This window comes from Phoenix dactylifera, unplaced genomic scaffold (assembly GCF_009389715.1).
Source record: "Phoenix dactylifera cultivar Barhee BC4 unplaced genomic scaffold, palm_55x_up_171113_PBpolish2nd_filt_p 000188F, whole genome shotgun sequence".
NCBI classification, from domain to species: Eukaryota; Viridiplantae; Streptophyta; class Magnoliopsida; order Arecales; family Arecaceae; genus Phoenix; species Phoenix dactylifera.
In genome coordinates this window covers 797135-822771 of record NW_024067715.1, presented here as the reverse complement: position 1 = coordinate 822771, position 25637 = coordinate 797135, and the positions used below count along the sequence as shown (strand labels likewise).

At 38.9% G+C, this 25637-nt stretch overlaps 1 protein-coding gene across 13 annotated transcripts in view; it reads left to right on the top strand.

Moving 5' to 3' along the window:
- The window catches only part of LOC103696066 (mitogen-activated protein kinase kinase kinase 9-like), a 73590-nt gene that overhangs the window by 14374 nt on the left and 33579 nt on the right, over nucleotides 1-25637 (top strand). For 10 of the 13 annotated variants that reach the window (XR_005507476.1, XR_005507479.1, XR_005507477.1 and 7 more), the window contains exons 2-6: nucleotides 2529-2613; nucleotides 2809-2871; nucleotides 13577-13734; nucleotides 15929-16004; nucleotides 16084-16143. Coding sequence is in view for 8 of the 13 variants with exons in the window: in XM_039117174.1 (XP_038973102.1) it covers nucleotides 2529-2613; nucleotides 2809-2871; nucleotides 13577-13734; nucleotides 15929-16004; nucleotides 16084-16143 (442 nt within the window). In the remaining 5 variants the exon portion in view is untranslated. The remainder of the gene's footprint in view (nucleotides 1-2528; nucleotides 2614-2808; nucleotides 2872-13576; nucleotides 13735-15928; nucleotides 16005-16083; nucleotides 16144-25637) is intronic. The other 3 variants (XR_005507480.1, XM_039117179.1, XM_039117175.1) reach the window with 2 other exon arrangements.

The following is a 25637-nucleotide window of genomic DNA, read 5'->3' as shown; positions in this document are numbered from 1 at the left end:
CGTACCGGTACCGGGACTGTATCGGTTGGCGGCTAGTACAGTTTGGTATCGGTTTAGTAATGTACCGTGTCAGTACGGTTAGGGCGTGCCAGTTTCGTACCGGCATACCAATTTTTTTTGGAGTTTTTAAGAATTTTTAATTCGTAATCACTTTTTTTGAATTATTTTTGAATTATGTAATATGTAGTAGTAATTTTTTATAATTCTTAAAATTATTTATATATTTTATTATTTTTTGAATTTAAATAATTTTTAGATATTAATATATTAAAAAATAATTTCAGCTTAGATCCATGTAGAACCCAATAATGGATGCTACATATATTTTTTTGGACCCTTGAACATGTATCAAAGACTGCTTATTTCTTAATATTTTTTAAATTTAGGCCTAGGCTACTGTGCGCATGATCGCATCAAAACTTGAATGAATGGACATCAAATTTTTATGGAGAATAGTTTGCATGCTCCTAAATATGTTTTTGATTTTACAGTTTTTTGTAATTTTTATTTATTTTTAAAAATTCTTTTATTTTTTAATCCAAAAATATATTTCTAATTTTAAAAATTATATATAATCCAAAAATTAAAATTTTTTATATGATCGTGTAGATCGTCCATAAATCTGCAATACATAATAAAATCAAGCTAAAATCAAAAATTTTGGCACGTTCTCTCCTTATTTTGTAATTTTCGAGCTATTTTTTGAAGCCTCTCAAAAAATGAGGAAATAAGATAGGAGAGAAAAAGCACACCTTATTTAGGCTTGGATCTTTATTCTGAACTACTGAATCGGTGGAATTTTTAAGTTTTTGGGAAGGAGCGGTGAAAACCTCTCTGTCGGTTTCACCTATTGTTGGGAAGGCCTTCTTAGGGCTTTCCAAAGACTAATATAACCTTTATACCACTCAAAAGAGGGGACCCAGTTCGGAATTAGGTCAAGTCAGTGCGAATCGGTTGGTTCGCACTGAGTTTGAACAGAACTAACCGGTTCCAGGCCGGTTTGCACTGGTCTGGCCGGTACGAACCCTTACCGGCCGGTTCTGGACGGTTCGGGGCCGGAACCGAAAATTAAAGGCAAACTGACTCGGTTTCACACTGGGTCGGCTCGGTACTGCCTAAACTAGGCAGTTCGGCTCGGTTCGGCAATCCATGCTTGCACCACTTAGCACCTTAATAGAACGGTTCACTTTTCATATTTTGTATCCACATATATAAGTAGTTTTCTCTATATTGGTTGGGGTCATCATGTTGCACTCTCTAAAAACGTGAAAAAATCTTGTTTTGGGCCTTGTTGCGGAAAAAATACAATGTTCATAAGTTTCTTCCTTAGCCAATCTGTGATAGTTCTGCATACCTCAGGACCACCCTATCTTAGGTTGCTTTAAGCTCCACAAACACAGTGAGGTTAGCCTAACAAGGAATAGATCTTCGCTATAATATTCTTCTAGAGTCATTTCTCACCAAGAAACCAATTTGTGAATTCCTTGCCACCTTATCAAGCACCCATCAAAGTTATTCTTGAGACGACATGCTTATGCAAGGCCAAGGTAATATAGAAAGTTTTTGGAATTGATAAATTTTCTTTTTCTATCAACAATTGTGAATTCATACTAGGAGTTGCCTTGGTTACTCTCATTATAAGCAAGTCTATCATTCTAATTCTGAATTTGATTAAACTCTATCTATTTCGTTTTCCAAACTGCATTACTAATATTATTTATTATTTTTTTTTTTTGAAATACCTCTACTATTCCTCATTGTATGATACTGGTCTGCTTAACTATTGAAAGAGTCTAGGATATCTGCCTACAATAATTGCTTGAATCTTATGTATTGTCCTTAAGATTTGCCCTAGACTATTGCTAAGGACCCATGTGGGCATTCCCGCATCATCAGTTATGCATTGGATTAGATCTTGGTTATTTACATAGGGCCAAGAAGTCCAAACATTACCTTCTGGCTAGCCTTTTTGGATGAGGTTTTATAGGCGTGTTATAGTCCCACACCAATTATGAGTTGGATATATCTTGGATACTTATACAGGGCCAAGCAACTCAAACAGTATCTTTCGGCTAGCCTTTTTGCTTAAGGCTCTGAATCATTGCAAATGGTAGGAGAGCAAATTCAGCCCATAGCCCGTGTGGACTTGGAGACATTGTTGCACGAGCCCATTTAGGACTGATCATAGGCTGATTGAAGTATTTGTGATTGGATTTGGACCTTTAGTGTAGCAAGGTCACTAGGGCTTAAATAGGCGGAGTGTGTGAGGATCCATGTGGATGTTTGTTTTGTCTTATATTGGTTATGTGCTAGATAGATCTTGGGTACAAGGCCGAGGAACCCAAATAATACATTCTCGTTAGCGTTTTTGGATAAGGTCTTGGGTTGTTAAAACTTTGCTTTTATATAATACTTGAGTTGATTCAAAGGTTGTTCTTTCTGCTCATAACTATCTTGATATGGTTACGTTGGCAGGAACATATTGTTTTTCCCTGCATTCACAATGCTTATATTGTCATCTTGTGCAGTGTTGGATTTTTCTTTGCTGTCAAAGAAGTATCCTTGCTTGACCAAGGGAGCAATGCCAAGCAGTGCATTTTTCAACTGGAACAGGTGAGACTATGTGAAGTCGCTCTTGAAAAAATTGTTTACATATTATGTTCCAAGTAGTGACAGTCTATCATCCTGTGATCCTGATTTTTGAACCTGAAAATGTTGCTAAGTTCTTTCTAATTTGTTTGGGAATGAACCTGTTTGACTTTATAGTTTCTGAGGTTGCTCTATCTGATTCCAAACTTGTGCTTCCAGGAGATTGCGCTCTTAAGTCGTTTTGAACATGAGAACATAGTTCAGTATTTTGGAACAGACAAGGTATTCTGTGCTGTGACTTGAATTTTGTTCTCAGTTTGTTTGCTTTGTGCTCTTCAATAGATACACGATCATAATGGAAAAAATTATCTAATTTTGCATTCTCAAGTGCTGTGTCTTCTTTTGAAGTTTTTTTTCCATATATTTTTTTAAGACCTAAGCTGTAATACCTGGTTTTTTAGCTTCCAAGATGATGAGCTCTGTTAACTATTTTCTTGCAACCTTAACATTGTTAGCTTAATTGTACAAGTAAGAAGAACTTCTAATACTATTTTCTCCTTCTACTTGTTTCATTTCCCTGTTTTCATTAGGCAACCTGACTGTTGTTCTCAGTCCAAAGAGTTGATTGTAAATTTTATACTTCTTTTGGATGAAACTTTGCAACTGAATTTTGGTTGAAACAGGCCTGGTTTCAGAGCTTCCCTTAAAGTTAACTTGTTGTGCCAGTTATCGTTTATCTAAGTTTTAATAATTTCTTTAATTCCTTGAATTATAGTAAGTAGTAACATTTTCTCAAGATTTAACTCAGATTTAAGAGTTTTGGAACTAGAACCATCATAAATGGGTTCCATGTTTTGATTTGGAAGCATTTTCTTAAGTCATATGTTTGGCAACTAGGGGCTCTTATGTCAAGACATGTAGGTCATCATCTAGGCTACATGTAAACTTCAAATTGCATGCTATGATCATATGCGATAATTATCAGACATTGATATGTATTGGATTTGACTAGATTACATGTTAGATACTGTTCCCGAGTATCCTATTTTAAATTTAAAAAAGCTCTAGACAGCTCATAAATGCTTTTAGGTGATACTTCCTGCATATGTTTTGGGTTGAGAGAGGATTTTTTCCTTCCCTTTGATAAGTGTGAACTTTTGACAATGAAAATGATGAATGGTTAATTTTAGAATTTGTAATGTTGATCTAGTAAATGGAGCACATAGCACAGTCTATGGATTTGAATGATGAATAAATGGAGTTCTTTGATGTTTATGCTATTATAAAGTAGGAACTACGTTGTTGTCATCATCCATCATCTTTATGAATACTTTTTCACATAGAAATAATATGTATATTTGTTTATTTATCTATTTATGTTGATGTCCTAAGTAGGATATTCTATTTGTTCTAAACAAGGTTCGCTGTACCGATCGATACCGGTCAGTACCGAGCGTACCGTACCCGTACTGATGGGTACCGGTATCGGTACACCAATGTCGGTACGCCTGGCGTACCGCATACCGTACCGTACCGATACTCGGTACACCTATATTAGTGCGGCACCGGTACGGGGTTCGGTACCGGTACGGCGAACCTTAGTTCTAAACTTGCTTTATTGGCATATGTATGTTGTATTGTATTTGTATCCTGTTTCATCTATCTCCATGTTTCATGGGTAATTAAAAATCAAAATGTCAAGCTATCACACTCCAAAATAATGTGAAACGTGATTTTTAATTTCTATAAATTTATTTCTTTTATACCAAAATGACACACCATGTGATGACGAAATAATACAATAAAATCTATGATAATCCATGTTTTCTTTTTCCTTGTTCTATTTTGTGGCATTTTGGAACTTTTAGCCTTTGGATGAATTTATTTTGCCAAATTTAATTGAGTCAATGTCATCTGGCTCGGTCCACACTGTATTCAAAATTGAACTTTGGACCAAGATTTAGAGCACTTGAGACTTGAACTCATGTTGGTTTGAGTTTAGGGCCTGAAATTTAAAATTGCTTGACTCTCAAGGAGTGACTATAATGATTGCTCAAAACATCATTGAAATTTTAAGATCCTCAAAATAATCCATATGATCCACCAATATATAAGTAAACATATATTATAACCCAAGATATTAAAGATAAAACTTAAATTTCAATTCAAATATGTCCTCTAATACACAATACTATACCTTTAATGATATTAATACAACACGGAAAAATGATGTTGTTTGGTGTTGCTTCAATAGCCAGTAGATCCAAAAAGGCAACTCCCAGTCACCAAGTCCACTTATGCGAAAGGCCCATTACAATCACTTACTTGACTGACTTTAGACCTGTATAGTAGCTAAAGTGAGCTAGAAAGTTCAGTAAAATTCTACAACAAGCAAGAATTCTAGTTTTCAATGAGAAACACAAGAATTTTATGCCATGACATAAATCAAATTATCACTGACATAAAATCAAAAGTTTCATTGAGAAAACATAGTTATGGTGAAGGATCAAGATACATGATTTTCAATAGCGGTTCCGATAATTTCACTAGATCATAGGCCAAATCATGGTCTGCCGTACCGGTCGGTACAGATCGGTACCGGCCGGTACATACCGGTACCGGACCCTACAGGTATGGTACAGCTACATATTTCGGTACCGGCCCGTACCGACGCGTCCCGGCCCGTACCGACCGGTCTCGGCCCGTACCGACCGGTCCCGGCCCGTACCGACCCGGTCCCGGACCGTACCGATCCGGTCCCGGCCCGTACCAGCTCCAAATTTTTTTTGGCTTTTAGCCCCATCGGTACCGTACCGGTTCGGCTCGGTTTGGTTCAGTACCGTATCGGTACTGATGCCCACCGGTACATCGGTACAGTCGGTACCGCGTACCTTGGGCCAAATCAAGGTTCGCCGTACCGGTACCGGTTGGCGTACCGGTGGCCGGCCAGACCGGTACGGTACCGGTCCGATCCGGTACGTACCGGCCGGTACGCGGTGGTTTCAAAAACCACAGTGCGAGACGCTGTGGTTCTAAAAAAAAAAATCGTACCGGTGCGAACCGGCCAGTTCGCACCGGTACGAGGCCGGTACTGGCCGGTACGGACTTAAAAATCGGGAAATACCCGTTTTTTTGTGGTTCCGGTACCGGTCTAGGACCGGACCGGTACGTACTGGCCCGTACCGGCCGGTACGGGCCGGTACGGCATTCCATGGGCCAAATAATATAATTTTGTCAAACTAATAACAGGGCATGAGATTTTTGTTCCTCCAAGTTATGGCATGACCATGTGCAACTACCCTTCAAGAAAATAATGTAATTTTGTCAACTAATAACAGGGCATGCATTCCTTAGGACCCAGAATTAATCTTACATTGGAGAAACAATTTCCCCAAAAAACATATGCAAAATGAAGGTTCCTTGTTGAATATCTTACATGACCTCCGTGAAAGTCTTGCACACCTAATAGGACATTATAGATAGACTTTTTAGCAAGGTTCGTTGTCTCAGTATCGGACTTTGTACTAGTGCAATACTTAGTACACCACCTGTACACTCGGTATGCACCCGTACTAGGTACTGGTAGCGAATTGCTATGGTATGGTATGCCTCATGCTGCCCAGCTCGGGCCGGTATGGCATACCTTGCTTCTTAGTCTACGTTGCTCCACCCATACACTTGGTACGCCACCTGCACCGAGTACCGGTACCAAACCGGTACGATACGCCCCGTGCTACTTGGTTCAGGATGGTACGGCATATCTTTCTTCTTAGTCTACGTTGCTCTACCATCAAAGTGACTTGCTAGTGCTTGTTCATGTAGATATCTTTTGTCAAGAGACATGTTAAGATTATCACACAATGATAATATTGTCCATCTTGATAATATGGTTTCAGCTAAATGTGCCCTTATGTCAGCCTATCAATATAATGTGATCCACAAAGTGTTGGAGCAAGGTTGGCGGAACCATCTCGAACCGCCCGGTTCAGAGCGTCCTGAGCTGTACCGGCGGCTTATCGGGATAGTTTCGAGAAAGAAACTGAAACGCCGTTACCGGAGGAGAAGGAAAGAGAAGAAAAGAGAGAGCGAGGGAGGGAGGGAGGGAGAGGGAGGGAAGCCGGTGCAGGGTGGTGGAGGCCGACGAAGGCTGGTGCTGGTGCGAGTAGCTGAGGCCGTGGCTGAATCCTTGTTTCGTTCGAAACAGGGGTACGACCGTAAAAAAAATTGCGATTTTTAAGCAATTTGTCGGCTTCACTTAAAAAATGCAAAATTTTTTACGGCCTCCGCCACCCGCACTAGCGCCGGCCTCCGTCTCCCTCTCCCTCCCTCCTCTGCTCTCTCTTTTTCTCTCTCTCACGGTCTTCTGTGTTGGTACATGCCCGACACGGTATGGCGTGGGTCCGTACCGACTCGTGCCGCCGGACAACCGGTATAGTGTCCGGTACCGGCATAGCAGACCCTGTGTTGGAGTCACTATTTTCATAGTTGTCAACTGTATGAATGAAACCTCCAATTTCATTCTTATCTGTGATGTACTTAAAGAATGAGCAAAGGAACATGATTCTTAACTCTCCTTTAATTTCCCTAATTAATGACTAAATCTCCTATAATTTTCTCATGGATCTTAGGTATCTAGTATCACATAGAAAACTCATTCCAAGATAAATACATCAAAATATGCTTGTATAAGGTAAGGATAATTTCACTAATGCCTTAAATAGTTCATCTCATACAAAAATGTCTTTATGAGGGCACTATCTTCAGAAAAGCATTTGGAAGCATGGCATTAGCTAATTGACTAAGACTAGATAATTATTGTTATTAGTTTTTGAACTTTTAGTTAATGACAACTTCACCATGATCAGCGCGCATTTATGCAAGTGATGTGTCTGAACTTTTAAGCTCTGTAAAGGTATTTAAATCTTCTAGGCAAGGTCAGCCAAACCGCTACCGGATTCATACCGGTCGGCGAGCGGGTCAGTACGGTATCGGTTCGGTACAGTACCGATATGGTATGCTTGGGCGTGCCGGTTTCGGTACCATACCGACACTCGGTACCAACACACCCATTTTTTGACTTTTCAAATTCAATTAATTGGTAATCCATTATTTTCAATTTTTTTAATGATTTTAAGTTTAATTTGATATTTTTTGATTTTTTTATCTCGGTTTAGCCTAAATGATGCATTTTGTTGTTTTAAAGGGATACAAAACATAAAATGATTAGTGAGATGTTGAATGCTACAAGAAGCAATATGAAATATCCTAAAATTAACTATAAAATAATACAATCAATTGCATATATTTACGTATAGCATACATACCGATATCTAAAATCTCGTCGAGTGGTGATACCTCTTGTAGATATCCAGATCATTAGCATAGTCTGGAGGCGCATCAGCCCACTCCTCTAACCAAGCATCATTGTAGTTTTGTATGTTCATCCCATAAGGATCGTGCTCTGGGTTATAAGCACTCTCAGATCTCTCGCTGAAGCTTTAGCTTCGAGAGATGTCTTCTAGTTGATAAAACGGCTGTGAAAGGGCCCATTCCGAATAAACTGGCAGTAAAATTTGATTCATAAGATATTTTGGGTTGCGTAGGGTAGTAGCCACCGAAAGTTGCCTTAGATGCATCATATCTATATCCGTATCTATATGGGTCATAGGCTACTTATGGTTTTGAGTACTAGGATCCAATATATGACTCAGAATCTGATCGTCTATGTATCCTACTCCACGTGCAAGGTCATCTGCAGCTGCATCGTGTTCTAAATAACGTCAACGAGCCTTTCTCCTATATGCAATAGTATTTTCACGAGCTCTACCAAATCATGCACCGTGGTCCCTATCTTATGTAGCATGCATAAATTGGGACTCACCAGTGAATCAAAGACTACCTTATGGCTGTCTTATAAATGGTGGCCTCTTGCCCTCCACTCTCTCTAGCCAGTAAATCCATGACCACCAGAACTGTTGCTTCTAGTATTTGAATCTGAGTGAACTAACTCCTCTACACTCTTCATAGGGGCTGCGGGTGCCTTTTATTTCTTTTTTTTGGTGTTGAGCAGCTACCTTTTTATCTTTCGCGCCTCTCTCTGTCTGGCTATGTTGGGAGGATGTATGTCGCCCTATTGACCGAGTCGACCAGGTAGCGTAGTGGCCTTGTCTAAGCATCTCTTTGAGAGAATGTCTCAGACAATGAGTCATATGGTGATTGGCTCCCTAGTGACCAGGGATTGCCGAACTGGCTCGGAACCTGTTCAGACTGGTTCGAACCGGTACCGAACCGGTTGGCCCGATTCGGCAATTCTTGGCCCCTATGTTTTAATTTTTTGGGAGTTTTCTCTTTTTTCAAACTTTTTTTTATAAATTTAAGTATAATTTGATTTTTTTTATATTTTTTGATTTTTTTGATGTTTCTATGATCCCGATTGAAGCTAGATGATGCATCTTATTTCTTTAAAAAAGGCCAAAAAGGCCATAGCGCGTGCACATTATGGTCAAATCAAAAGCGATGGCACGCACGTGCCGTAGCTTTGGGCCAAAAGTCCAAATTAAAGTGGAATCGGCGTGAACCGACCAATTCACATCGATTTCTAGCCAAATTGGATCCGATATGCCTCTAGTACCGGCTGGTTTCGGCTCGTTACCAATGTAGTTCCAGAACTATAGGGGCCAGAACCATTTTCTAACGCCGAACCGACCCAGTCGGAGATCGGGTCGGTTCGGTACGGGCTGAACCGGGCGATACGGCCCGATTTAGCATTCCTTGCCAGCAAGGTCCGCCGTACCGGTACCGGTTCGGTTCGGTACGTACCGGCCGGTACGCGGTGGTTTCAAAAACCACAGTGCCGCGCTGTGGTTCTAAAAAAAAAAAAATCGTCCGGTTCGCACCAGTACGAGGCCGGTACCGGTCTCGTACCGGTACCGGCCGGTACGGGCTCCGAACCGGCCGGTACGCACCCGTACCGGCCGGTTCGGCTAAAAAACCGGAAAATGCCGATTTTTTAGTGGTTCCAGTACCGGTCTAGGACCGAACCGGTACGTACCGGCCCGTACGGGCCGGTACGGCATTCCATGCTTGCCAGTGACCTTTGTGGTTATGGTTGATCAGCTGAAAGGATGCGTGGAATATTGCTCTCTGCCCATTGCCTTGCATTGACTCTAGCCTCGCTGGCTACGAAACTGGCCGGTTGTGGAGGCAATCCTCACTCATCAAGCTTCGGCTCCTGCTGTTGGCCCATAAGCCATCTGATCATAGGATCATCCTCATCATCAACAAAAATACTATGGATCAGATCAGTGTACTTTAGCTTCACTTCGTCCTGTATAGACTTCAACCTCAATCTCAGATTGTTATAAACATTTATAAGGTTGATGAAGCGCTTCTATGTCAAACGGTTGTTCTACTTGCTGTGGATGAGGGCGAATGTGGACAAGTTGTGCTCACATCTACTCGAGGATACTGTCTCTCGCTTAAGATTTTTCGCGGACAAACCAAAATAAATCGACCATTTAGTTGCAAACATATTGAAAAAAATTACACATAAGATAGTATCATATTAGTAACCATCTAACATCAGGTAAATGTCCTCCTGATGTGTAATATATCTAGATTCATATTTTTCTTACTTACGACGGCTGCCGAGACTCTAAAGCTGCCAGTGCCCTCTCTAAATATTTTGGTCTATGAAAAGAACTGTATTGTAATATGTTAATAATTGAAGATACTAGTTAACTTACACATGTTACTTAAGTTAACTTACCTCTTCTAAATATAGGGCCACGACTTCTGGATTAGGCTCCATCTTGTAAATCACATTACATAGAGCGGCTAGAAGTTTGTCATCCATATTGATTCTAGCTACGGTGTACTAAAACCTTGGGTTCAGGTAGTATGCTATAGATGGAGTTCATTATTGTCTTAGTAAAAATGTACAAGTACAGAAGCAGTCTAATTTTTAATATTCTTGCTTACCTTCTAGATGCAAGTCCCTACCATCTAGTGGTCCCACCGCCAGTCAATGATGTTGATGTACTACTGGGAATACGTCGGATCTGCCTCCATCTGAATCTTTGTCCTCTCCATCATATGATACAAGAAGCAAATCTAGGGGTACATCTCGCTGTCCACGGCCTAAAGCACTTCATACAATGGTCTGATAGCCTTCACTATCTTCTCGGCCCACTATTGGAGTGTCTGCCTCATCACCAAGTCCTCGATAATGCTCCCTTCAGTGTCGGCCCTTGCAAATCTACTTTTCTGCCATTCGGAACGGACAAACATTTAACGTAGAACTTTTTTTCTCTCAAGAAGGCTATCAAGTGCAACATAGTTGGTAGCAAACCGTGTCACTCCTGGTCTTAAGATCTCTCTTCCTGTATATCTCCTTATCAGTGAAACGACCCATGTATCTTTATAAATATATCTGGTGATGGTTTGGGTTGTCTCCACTGTCTGCTGCATCCTATGAATCTTCGCAATATCTATCAACATGAGGTTGATACAATGTGTAGCACATGGGGTCCAAAAAATGTGGCCACCACTCCATCAAGATATTCCTGATGGTCTTATATTGTGGTCCATTATCAGTGATGACCTGCACGACATTCTTCTCTTATGCCTGATTAATCACCTCCTCGATCAACTAAAGATTTACATAGCATCGTGCACCTGATCGGCAGCATCAATCGACTTGAGAAAGAAAGTCTTCGTGTCACAATATATTAAGAAGTTAATAATGCTTTGCTTGGTAGGACCGATCTAACTATCACACATCACCATTAGTCTATACATGGGCCACTTGCTCTTGCATGAGGCAATCCACTTCTCTAGCTTCTCATTATTATTGTCAAGAAGCTCACCGTAGATGTCCTTCGGTCCTGAAGGATCTACACCGAGACCGACAACCTGCATGTAGTAAATGGCAGACTATAGTAAGTATTGTCTGCCACATTTGCTGGGATGTGGCTGAAGTGGAACTATGATCGAATAGCTCGCTATATATCCTTCTTCTTATTCTTCTTTAGCATTATATCAATCCTTTGTTGCGTCGAATCTATGCTGGGAAAGCCATCTGGATTTAAATTATGGATGGTGGCTCCTAGTGGAATCTCTCTACATGACTTTTTTTTGCTATTAAAAACCACTAACATAGACGCAATACGGCCACCGCCTCTGTTGACGGCCTCTTTGTTTGAGGAGGTTCTTCTGAACTCTGGATCTGCCCTGCGCTCGCAGAATCGGAGCCCAACTCGTCATATGAGGGCCCAAATCGAGTCCTATGCCTGGCCACCTCATCCCGCTGCTACTGATTGTCCAGGCTCGTCTGAATGGCAGCCTGAATCTGTGCCTCCTTGTCATCTCGAGCGGAGGCCTCCTCTAACTTTCTAGAGTGATAGGAAAGTAGCTCTACCGCTCAGCGGCCTATCTTTACTTTCTTCTTGGCAACCCTCTCCTTTGCTGTTTTGAAATCAGGAAAGTGCTTTTTCATCAGCTGCTGAACCATCTGTGGGCATTTTCGACATATAGTTACGTCGGGATAACCACCAGCTAAGTGCTACTTCATTTTGGTTACCTCTCCTCTCTTGAATTCTGTGTTGCACCAGTTGCATTTCAAATGGTGCCGACTCGAGAGTATTTGCCCATGATTTCAACTAATATCACACTTTAGCTCCTTTTTCTTTTATGGTTCCATTCTTGCGGGTTTATTAAGTACGTCAGCTTATCAATTATTTAAAAATGAAAAATTTTTGTTACAATAGAGATAAATTTTTCACCTCAGAAAATATATCTGATTTATCTAATACATAATACTAATTTTTCATATTTATTTATTTATTATATATTTTTAGTAATTTTTAAATTAAAAAATATGTTTAAATATCATAAATTCAAAAAACTATGTTTTTTACTTCAAAAAATACTTTTGAAATATGTATTATGTACTACTAATTTTTTCATAATTTTTGGTATTAATTATATATTTTTAATTATTTTTTAAATTATTTTTTTAAATATAAATATTTTAAAAAATTAGTTTCAGTTCAGATTCATTAGAATCCAATAATGGATGTTACATATATTTTTTTAGGCCTGTGGAAATGCATTAAATGCTATTACTTATTTTTAAATTTTTTCTAAATTCAGGCATAGGCCACTGTGCGTATTATCGCATCAAAATTTGAATAAATAGACACTATATTTTACTAGAGAGTAGCTTGCATGCCCCTAAAAATGCTTCTGATTTTACAGTTTTTTTAATTTTATTTTTATATTTTTTAATCCAAAAATATATTTTTAATTTTTAAAATTTCTATATAATCCAAATATTAAAAATTTTTATGTTATGGTGTAGATCATCCGTAGATCTACAACTTATCATAAAATCAAGCTAAAATTAAAATTTTTGGCATGATATTTTCTTATTTGCAAATTTTGAGCTATTTTTTGGAGCCCCCCAAAAATAGAGGGAATAAGATTGGGGAGAGGAAGCACACCTTATTTAAGCTTGGATTTTCTTTCAATCGTGCTAAATTGGTGTGATTGCCATGGGGGGAAGGGGAGAGGTTTAGAGAAAAGAATAAATGTTGGGAAGGCTTTCTTGGGCCTTCCCAACATCATTTGATGACAAAACAAAGAAAGGGGGAGGGCGGCCCGAGTTCGAATAGAATTGGCCGATTCTTGTCGGCTCGGTTCGGTTTTAGCCTTTTCCAGCCGGTTTGGGATCGGTCTCGCTTTTAATAGCTGAACTGACCTGGTCTCTTACTAGGTCGGCTCGGTACAGGCCGAAGTGGGCAATACGGTCCGGTTCGGCCAACCTTGCTTCTTGGAGTTAATTTTATGATGCATTTTTTGATTGTATTTGAGATCTCCCGTTGTCTTTAGAAACTATGACTCCTCAATAAAGACTTTTGTTATGATTTCATTATTATTTATTTCATCTATATTTGTCATTTTACTAACTCATATAAATTACTTGCAGGAAGAAGCAAAATTGTACATTTTCCTTGAACTTGTTACTCAAGGTTCCTTGGCATCTTTATATCAGAAGTATCATCTGAAAGATTCCCAAGTCTCTGCATACACTAGGCAAATTCTGAACGGCTTGAATTATCTACATAATCGAAATGTGGTGCACAGGTAACAAAATTGAGGTAATTTATAATTAGTAACATGCTATTATATACGTCTGAATGTACTTGATTATCTTAAAACAAATAATAGAAGTCAGAAAATTTTAATCATATGTTTCTAATCAACTTGTTGCTTGTATTACCTTGTGTTTGATGATCATGTGTCGATATTAAGAAAATAGTACTTTGAAGGAGAGTGTGAGTTGGAAGAAACTCATTTAGTTTGTTAATGAGGGCAATATTCCAAAACATGTAATGGACCATAGTGATAGGGAACATAGTGTGTCTGGCATGTACCGTGGTACAAACATAAAAATTTGTGTATAAATATATATGCATATATGTATATATGTATTCATGTATGTATATGTATCTATATGAATGTATATGTGTATATATATTTACGCTTTATATACTTTTAGCAAGGGAAATCTAGGGCCAAGAAATTACAATATTTTACGAAAGATCAGAGAAAATCATTTGTGAAGCCATGTTAGTCTTCAATATTCATGCTTCTTTGATTGCAATCAATGCATTATTTTTGAGCCTCAATCTCAATCCATGTGCTGAATCTCGTTTCTGTGCCTTGGTTTCCAATCCTTGTGGAACTTTTCCTTTGTTTTGTAAATCCCATGCAGTGTGGGACTCTCACCTTTTGTGAGCAAACCATGCTTAGGATCTTGAGGCCTCTCTCCCTATTGGTGCCCAGGTTTGACCATTGGACTCTATCCTTTGTTTAAAACCTGACATACCTCTTCAATAGGTAAATGTATTCAATTCTACTTTATGCTTTTTCTTTCAATATTTATTTTCCAAACAGATTATATATATCTAAGATGATCTCTCTATGGGTTCACTCTTCATCACCAATTTTTTTAAATTACTAATAAATTTATTGTATATATTCTTTTTTTTCTAATCTACATTATGGTATATTTTGCCTATCAAATAGTTGAAAATGGGCGTTGTTTGGCCCTCAACTTGAGTTGCTTCAACAATAAATTGAAAATCGACTATCCTTTATAAGGTATAACATAAGATTTTCTTAAGTAGTCTTTTTTTGAATGCCTAGGTTTTACATAGCAGGGCCATATTCCCCTTTTTAAATGGAACTCCTACATTATGAAATTTTATTTCATTAATTGTACTGTTTCATTATATATAAATGCACAATAAAATAAATATTGCTTCCTTAGCTTGTCATTTTAGTTCGTTTCATTGTGCCTTGTGCATCACATGTCTTTTAAGCTTGTATATACATATACAATTGTACATAGGATATTCATGCATATATACACAAAAATTTATATATATTCGTATGTAATTATATGTATATACTTTTATATGAGTCGAGTTATTAAACACAGTGGAACATAAAGAGTTTAAATGTACAAACAAATTCCTAGATGAGGGTTGAAAGTGGAAATCCCAACAATTGGATTCCCACCTAAATTAACTAACCTCCTCAAGACACCATGCTGTGACATCTGAATCACGCTCCATCTTGTATATCACATTGCGCAAGGCGGATAGAATTCCGTCTTTCATTGCAATACCAGGGATGCTGTACTGGAACTTCGGGTTCAAGTAGTAAGTTGCCAATACAATTTGCAATTGTTTTAGTATGACATGAGTAACTAGAAGACTAAACTATGAAAAACTATTTTAATACATATTTTTACTTCCTATATGTAGCTCCCTACCCGTCTAGTGGTCCCATCTCAGCTCAATGATGTCTATGTACTCATAGGCATTCATTGGATTTGCCTTCCTGATCTACTCCTTAACAATCATCATCATGTGATAAAGGAAGCTCATTTATGGGTACTTCCAATGGTCCACGGAAGCACGACATATAAAGGCTTGATAGCCTTCACAACCCTCTCGACACGCGTCCAAAACTATTGGCTCGTCATCGTGCCCTCCACATGGCTCTCCTTAGTGCTGGCCCTTGCCTATTGGCTCTCCTGCCACTCAACGCTGACAAACATCTGTCACTGAGCTACCTTCCTCTCAAGAAGGCAATCAAGTGCAATATAATTTCTGGGTCAGGAAATACACAAGTTCATACCATCTTGTCACAAGTTCCTAGTTTCTATTATGCCATCATGTACGAATTACAAGATTTATTTCTCTGAGTATTTAAGTAGGTGATTTCAGTTTTCCTCTGAAGGTATTTATATATTGCCTTTGCCTGCCAGAGACATCAAATGTGCAAATATATTGGTTGATGCAAAAGGATCTGTGAAACTTGCGGATTTTGGACTGGCAAAGGAGGTTTATTTTCTAATTCACTATATTTTTTTACTTTCCATCTAGTTAATCTGTCCTGTTTTGCTGATCATGTACTTTTCAGGCAACCAAGTTGAATGGGTTGAAGTCTAGCAAAGGAAGTGTATATTGGATGGCTCCAGAGGTTAGCCTATTCTCTTTTATTTAATATTATTTTATTAAATAAAAAATTCAGCTCAATCTGAATATTGTTTTCAACCTCAGAAAACATTAACGGTGTGTTATTTAGGCATAATATTAGCTAGCATATATTATCTTTCCTATTTAAACTTGAGTTTGTTTAAATTACCTTTTAATGAGATCTCTATCTTTGCTTTGTTAAAAAACCACATTTATGATTTCTCAGATTGTGCTATATGCTATATAATTTGGTGATGATTTGGAGTTCGATGTGCTAAAGTTATTTTGTTGTCAAATTAGTAGGAGTCATACTAGACTACTGGTGTTTTTACCCCTCTTTCAATGAATCAATAAACTGTAGTGTATTGTACACGAATACTGTTCACCCTACAGCACCGTGAACAGTAACCGTAGGGTGTAAGGAAACAAAGAAGAGATGCAGTTAGTCCTTATATTAGGTGGATTTAGTCATGAACTAGTCATTCCTAATTGAGTTAGTAAAACTAATCAGTCTAGGCTATTTTTTAGGTGTTTAGTTGGCTATTTAGTCAGTCCATTACCTAGTTAAGAAAGTCCCACAAGGGGGAGGGAAAATGGGTGACTGAATGAGAATATAGGGAGTGATAGATGCTTTTGAGGATCATTGAAGTTTGTATGTGGCATTTACTTTGAGAGATTAACAAGCTGCAGGCTTCTCTTCCTTCTTCCTTTATGGTATGTTTGGTTATCCAGAAAACTAAGGAAAAAGACAAGGAAAGGAAAAGATTGTCCAAGGATAGAAAAAAATCTAATCAAAACTGGAAAGTCTATTTCTGCAAACTGTTAGTTTTCATGTCATCCAAACAACCAGAAAACTCAATATTTCTAAATTCTTTAGTTTTCCAGAATCCCTATCAGCAAATTGCTGGAAAAAGAAGCAAAAGGAAAAGGAAGTGGAAAACCTGTTTTTCTATACATTTTGTAGAAAGGAAAACCAAAAATCTCTGTTCTGTTGTTTGGAACAGGTTCATTCTCCTTGTATGTTTGGATTGTAGGAAAAGTCGATCAGCTTATCTTCCAGAAAATGGTGTAAGGTCAACAAGGTTCTGCAACTTCAGTTATATTTTGTTGCACTCTAAACCTAATTTCCTAGGATAGCGTAGCCAAATATTGATTCATCTAAATCATCACTTCCATGACTTTTTGTGTAATCAGGCATCTATATTCTCAATTATTGTTAAATAATATAATTGACTTAGTTCCTACCCTTACAAGTTGGGTTAGACTTGGCTTTTTGATCAGTCACAAATGATAGAAGTGAATGGACTAGGATCTGGACTAACACTTTCTAAAATTTCGATAGGCCTAACCCAACAACCAACCCAAAGAATTTTTACAAAATTGGTATGAAAGTCCAATCCATTTGCATCTATAACATATCAATTTTCATGATATATTTAACATATTATATTAGAATACATAACACAACTAGATCTACACATCAGAAAATGATTATAGAAATATAAGAACTAAAAACTGAAAAAAAAGGTTCATATAGCATGTTATGCAAACATCTCACTAGAAGGAAACCATCAAACATAAATAGTCTTCTCATCCCTTGTTTTTTAAGGAATTAACTACACCTATCCTAAATCATAATGATGGTAAAAGCTTAGAGTCCATCAACCCTGGTGGAGAAGCCTGCCAACCATTCTTTGCACAAAATTGTGTACCATGAAACTCTTCTCCTCAAATTCAGTCTTGAGGAGATACTCATTAGTTGACACCAATGACCTCTCATCACCGCCACAAGCTTTCACTGCCTCCCAAAGTTCTTCACCGGAGTCTTGATATTTGGACCTCTTAATTGGAACCACTAACCCCTTGATGGACATAAGACTCTATATCAACATCCACAGTACTAATCCTTTTTGACCGAGATGACATGGTTCTATTGGATTGGATGGTGATGGTCTATGACAATTGGAGGGTGTGTGGATTGGTTTTGCTGACTAGCATTTCCTATAACACAATCTAGTGGAGATTCAGCTGCCTCTTCCACAGGTATAGCATCTAACCCAATGAGTCATATGCGTCGTCCTCCTCCTCCTCAGGAGATCCTATTTGCTGATTCAAGTCCAAAAAACTCTCCATAATCATCGCCACATATGACAGCCTGCTAATCATAATTCTTAATCTTGTCCAAATATTTCTCATTTTGGATGTGCCTAAAACATCAAGTAAAACCCAAACATCTTAACAACCATGACAACGTTTAATAATAACTTAAGTAATGATTCAATTTACTTATACTGATTGAACTGGAATATTTCTCCTAGCTTAAAACATTTGAATAATAAATTTACATTTTAGTAAAACTTAATTAAATACAGACTTCATTTTATTATTCTTGATATTTTCAAAACTTTTCATTTAAAATAATTAAAAGATATTGATTAGTTGTATTAGTTTTGCATTTCTCTACATCATATATTAATTTTCATGAATAATTTTCTATGATTCATCATTATTTTTATGTTGATTTTTTTATTACAATGTAGTATAAAATGTAGATCCCTGTCATCTAATGATTAGTATTAAGATAAAAATTTATCAATAGCTATATACAAGGTTCGCCGTCTCGGTATTAGACTCTTTATTGGTACCATTCTATTATAGTGTCGATATGTAGTATATTACGAGACGGCAAGGCATACCAAGTGTCAGTATGGTAGGAGACGCATATTGGTTTGGTATTGATACAGTACGGTACCGCCCAGTATGGCAAACCTTGGTTATACATGTTCTTTTCAGTTTTATGTAGAAATAAAAAATAAATATTCTTCATTTATTCTTTTGAATATTTTAAAATTTTATTATGTAAAATATCTTAAAATAAAGCTTGAAAATTCTTGAAACTAAAATGCAATATATTTATTTTTATTTTTCTATAGGGTACAAAGAATTTTTTTGTTCTTGCTCTTAAAGTCATATGGATCTACATTCTAAACTACCTTTTGATATTATAATAAATATAAAATAATCATAAATCATTTAATTTCTAAAAAATTCAACTAGTGTAATGGAAAAATGTGTAGAACTAATGACACTAATTGTTACCATTTAATTATTTTAAGACTAAAGTTTTGAAAATATCCAAAAGAATAAATTGAAGTTTCTATGTTATTGATTTTTCTATCAAAAATGGAAAAATTGGCTGTTCATGTATTACAAGCTTGGTGAAATAATTCAACCCAATTAGTATAAATAAGCTTTGTGGTATTCTACTTTGATACATTTGCCTTGCAGCATGGTTATAGATTGATAATGCTTTAAAAATATATGTTCTTTGCCTCATAGACATGTCAAAAGGCAACACACCATGATGGCAATGGCTATCTTGTCCTCAAAATCAATATCAAGGACTTCATAATAATCCATCTACAAAAGTAATTAACATTTGATTAATCAAATAGGCTAACATAAAGAAAAACATTTAATCTATATCTTAAATAGAAGTTATGCATCATGAGTAACACAAAGTTGTAATAAACATCTAGTATATGACAAAAATTAAAGCAAGCATTTGTTTGCATTTCCTAGGAAACAATAATAATATTGGACAAAATAGAAGACATATAAAACAAAAATTAATAACTAAGTCCAATCTACTATATTCCACTTTTCTGACTATCTTGATAAGAATATAAGGACATTGTACATTAAAAAATTATTAGAAAATTAGAACAATCATGGATAACAAGCAAGTATAACTAGATTATCAATCTAGATCCCCAATCTCGGTATCGGGTATCATATTGGTATGTTACCAGTTCCGATACGATATGGTCGGGCATGGTATGGTACACACTCCATACCAAGATAGCTTCTATAACCTTTCTTCTCACTTTTTACCATGATACCACCCAAAATCGCTGGGTACGGCTTGGTTTAGTATGGTACGGATCCTGGTTTCGGGCAGTACTAGGTGGTATGGGGTAGTTCCACTTGGTTCGAATTGGTATAGACTAGTTCCACTCATGTACCTAACTAAACCTTTGTTCCATACCTATACCTTACTAGTATGGTACGGTACCAGCCAGAATGATAGACCTGGTATTAGCATAGTTCTCAACATAAATTTGTAAGAATTTGGTATACATTAACGCTAATAGGTTGGAAGAATATACTATTCTATATATTGGAAAAAGGGATGGAGTAGTGAATAGAAATGATGTAGTCCAAATAGAGAAACCGGGACACCCCCATCTCACAGGATTTAAAACCTTGGTTCTAATCTACTTCCTGCCTTACATTTTTCTTCTATTTCCACATCGATTTCTTTCTGTGCAACTATACGTGTGAACCCATCTCCGCCCGCAACACCCCCCCCCCCCGGGGAAAAAAAGAGAAAAAGAGTATGTGCTACAAACACCCTCCCCATCCTTGGCCCTTCCTCTCTAGTCAACTTTCAACCTTCTCGCTGTACTCTAATTTTGGCTTCCAAACTATACCACCATTCACTTTTAGTCAATGTCCCATGGTAGAATGGTCATTTGAACAAAGAAGGGCGAGGTGGGGAAGGATATAACTAGAGAAGATAGAGGAAGGGAGATGTCGGGCATCCATCATCTTGGGCTTGTTATGGTTGTATAGAGTACCAGGTTTCAGAAATAATAAAACAAAGGAAGAAGTAAAGGAAAAGAATCATATCTTAGGCCTATTAAGCTTGGTGGAGCTTGCTTCTTGATGGAGAAGTAAGAGGGAACAAAAGAGTTAATTCAAATTTTTTATACTTTGGGATCTTTTATTTGGATAATTTTTTAAACACGTTTTGGAGTCCCATTTTAAATGGAATTAGTATAAAGAATCCTATTTTAGGTATATGTTGGGTTAGAGAAGGCATAAATCATTAAAATTTGTTTTTTGAATGTTTCAGGGTTAGTTTCTTGGTATTCTGTATAGGTTAGACAAGTGTTTCTGTATAGGGTTATGTGGTATTCTGAATTTTTCTTTTTGAGGAAAGATTTTGAGGATTAATTTTTCGGTATCTAAGAATCTTAGTTTACTTGCAAGCAAGGTTACCAATCGTACCGACGTACTGGTCGGCTCCGGTAACGGTACGGTACGGGTGCCGAACCGAGCCAAACCGATACCGTACCGATAGGGCATATTCGGCCTGGTTTTGACCCCATCGTCGTTTTTTTTTTTTGGAGTTCTTTTACTTTTGGATATTTTTTTGATGTTTTTATGTTTAGGTTTAAGGTTAAAAGTAGATGATGCAATTTATTACTTTCAAATGATTCAAATAATGAGATGAAGAACATAAAATATTTTTAAATTAAGATACAATCAATTACATACATTTAAAGCACTCTCGGATATCTAAAATCGGGTCAAGTGGCGATGCTTCTCGTCAATATCTGGATCATCAGCATAATATGGAGGCAGATCAACCCATCCCTCTAACCAAGCGGCATTGTAGTCTTGTATGCTCAATCCTCGAGGAATGCGCGTCGGATCATAAGAACTCTCGGATCTCTCGCTGAAGCTCTGGCTCTGAGAAGTGTCTTGATAAGAGGGCCATCCGAATATGCCGGCACCAAAATCCGACCTGTAAGACCCTCCGGGCTGCGCATGGTAGTAGCCACCGGAAGATGACTCCGATGCACCATATCCATAGGCTGGCTGAGGCCGCGGATAATAGGAAGACTCGGAATTTGATACATCAATGGATCCGACTCCACATGGAAGGTCATCTGCAGTTGCATCCTGGCCTCTTGAACGAACTCGAGGAGCTCTTCTTCGATATGTAATGGTATCCGATCGGCCTATATCAGACGGCCTACCGTGGTCCGTATCTTGTGTAGCATGCGTAAACTAAGACTCACCGGTGTATCGAAAATCTCCCTCCGGCTGTGTCTCATAAGTAGTACCATATTGTCGTCCACTTCCTCCATGGCTAGTAGATCCATCACCACCAGAACCTTCATCGCTGCTGGTCCAAGTCTCCTCCTCGATACTCTCTATTGGGGCCCTTTCCTTTCCTTTTCTTCTTTGCTGGGATTGACGCCCTCCTGATCGAGTCGATTGGGTACTAGAGCGTCCTCGCATGAGAGGATCATCTCTCTGAACGTTGACTGGCTCCCTCTAGCCACGTCATATCAGCTGTAGGAGTGCGTGGAATGTTGCGCTCAGCCCATTGCTGTGGATCGACCATAGCTTCGGTGGCTATGATGTTGGCTGGTCGTCGAGGCGATCCTGGCTCATCAAGCTCGGGCTTCTGTTGTTGGGCCGCAAGCCAGTTGAGCATAGGATTATCATCATCTGTAAAAGTTCTATAGATGGGATCTGCATACTTGAGCTCCACTTCCTCCTGAATGTATTTTAGCCTCAACCGTAGATTGTAGTGCACATAAACTAGATCGTTGAGGCGCTTTTTTGTCAAACGGTTCCTCTGTTTGCTGTGGATGAGGCCCAAGGTGGACCAGTTGCGCTCACAGCCACTCGAGGAGTCCGTTTGGGAGAGGATCCAGATAGCTATCGTTTAAGATTTTTTGCGGATCCGCCAAAATGAATCCACCATTCAGCTGCAAAAATATTGAAGATAATTACATTTTACATATATGATGGCCTCATAGTTGAAGATAATTCAGATGCAGAGGTGTCTTGCAGATTTGTATTGTACCTGGATTCATAGTTATCTTGCTCACGACAGCTGGTCGCTGTCCAAAGCTATGGCTGCCCTCTTTAAATAATTTTATCCGTGGAAAGAAGCTTGTTGTAGTATGTCAATAATATAAGATCCGATATATTTACATATGTTACTAAATCATAGTTATCTCTTCTATACATGACGCGGCGACTTCTAGATCAGGCTCCATCTTATAAATAACATTACGCAGAGCATGAAAAAGTTCATCATCCATACCAATTCTACTCTCGTACTGAAACCGGGGATTTAGATTGTATACTGCACATAGATGACACCATCTTAGTATAATTATACAAATATATTAATCAGTATAATTATCAATATTATCGCTTACCTGCTAGATGCAATTTTCTACCCATTTGGGCTCCCCACCGCTGTTCAATGATGTCGATGTACTCCTGGGCATGGGCTACATTTGCCTCCATGATTTGAGCCTTTGCCTTCTCCATCATGTGATACAAAAAGCCCATCTGGGGGTACCTCTCGCTATCCACGGCCCGCAGCACTTCATATAATGGTTTGATAGCCTTGACTATCGCATTGGCCCGCTGCCAGAATGACTGCCTGTTTACCAAGTCTTCCATTCTGCTTCCTTCAGTGCCGACCTGGGCATATATACTTTCCTGCCACTCGAGACTGACAAACATCTGACGTAGGGCTCCTTTCTTCTCAATAAGGCTATCAAGTGCAATGTAATTTGTAGCAAATCGTGTGACTCCTGGTCTAAGAATTTTTCCCCTTGTATACTTTCTCATTAATGAAAGAACCCAAGTATGACTATAAATATACCTGGTGATGTGTTGGGCTATCTCCACTGTATGTTGCACCCTACGGATCTTTTCAATGTCCATCAGGATGAGGTCGATGCAATGTGCAGTATATGGGGTCCAGAAAATTTGTGGTCGCCGCGCCATCAAGACCTGCCCGGCCAACTTATATTGCGCCCCGTTATCAGTGACGACCTGCACGATATTCTCCTCTCCAATTTGATCAATCACCTCCTCCATAAGTCTGAGGATGTATGAGGCATTGTGCACCTTATCCGAAGCATCAACTGACTTGTGGAAGAAGGTCTTCGTATCACAGTATGTCAGAAAGTTGATGGCCCGCTTTGTCGGACCGGTCCAACCATCACACATCAGAGTGAGCCCATATGTGGGCCACTTGCTCTTATATGAGCCAATCCAATTCTCTAGCTCCTCATTGTTGTCAAGAAGCTCACCGTAGATGTCCTTCGGGCCTGGAGGATCGACACCGGGATCGGCAGACTGTATGGTAGAAATGGCAGACTTGTAGTATGTATTGTCTGCAGCATTCGCTAGAATGTGGCTGAAGTAGAATCAGGATCCAATAGCTCGCCACATATCCTTTTTCTTCTTCTTCCACATTGTGTCTACTCTTTGCTGCTTCGAATCTCTCCTGGGGAAGGTATGCGGATCTACATCATGGATTGACGCACCTGGTGGAATCCCTTCGGAAGACTTCTTTCGGCCACCAAAACCACCCAGGATAGATGCAATCCGGCTACGTCCTCTGCCCTCGCCCTTCCCGACTGAGGTTGTCCTTTGAAACTTTGGATCTTGTCTGCTTCCACCAACCGGTGCCCGACTCGAAAAACGAGGGCCCAAATCGAGCCCGATGCCTCGCCACCTCCTCCTGCTGCCACCGATCATCCAGACTCGCCCGCATGGCAGCCTGGATCTGTGCCTCCTCCTCATCTGGACCCTCGACCTCCTGTGACTCCATCAAGTGATAGGAAGGTGCTTCTGCAGCTTGGCGTTCCACCTCCGCTTTCTGCTTGGCAGCCCTCTCCTTGGCTGCTTTGATCTCAATGAAGTTTTTCCTCATCAGCTGACGGGTGCTCGGTGGGCACTCCGAGCATGCAGATATCTCACGAGAATTACCGGCTAAGTGCTGCTTTAATCTGGTTACCCCTCCTCCTTTGAAGCACTTGTGGCAATAATTGCATTGAAACTGGTGCCGTTCACCGAGCATCTTCCCATGCTCCCAGCCAATATTACGCTCTTGGGGTTGCCCTCTCCTTGATGGCTCCATTCCTACGACCACATTATTTTTTTTCAATTTCTATTTTTTTGTAATTAAAAATTAATTTTTTTATTTTTTAATTAAATTATAAATTATATAAATTCTGTAAAAACAAAAGTTAATGTCACCATTAACATCGTCTATATATCGACAACATATAAAAAATTCAAGACGAAATGGAATCTTTGAATCATTTCCTATTTTTTGGCAATTTTTGATTTAATTTTTTTAAGCAATTTAAATGAAATATTAAAAAAACAATGTAAGGGAAAGAAATTTTACCTTATTTAGTTTTTGCTGGATTTTTCTTCAAGAAAAACGACGCTCTCCGACCCTTCTAATTTTTTTTCACGCCTTTGTCTTTGCCTTTCTCTTCTTTTTCTCCTCCTTTCTCTCTGCTTTTCCTTCACCTAAGCTGACGGATTTGGCTTTAGCATTCGGTCGGCTTTTATAGCCAACCATTGAGGCACTGTGGCACTTGAAAAAATGCCACATTTTGCCACAAATCGAAGTGCTGCACAAAGGGGCACTTTCGAAGTGCCCCAGTGTGGCACTTTCAAAAGTGCCTCTGGCCAGCCAGAGGCACTTTGAAAGTGCCTCTGGCCAGCGCCACAAAGTGCCACAGCGCTGGCACTAATATTTAGCAACGAACCGGTGCGAACCGGCTCAGTTCGCACCGGTTCGAGATCATACCGGTGCGAACCGCTCGGTTCGCACCGGTTCGGGCATGTACCGGTGCGAATCGAGCCGGTTCGCAT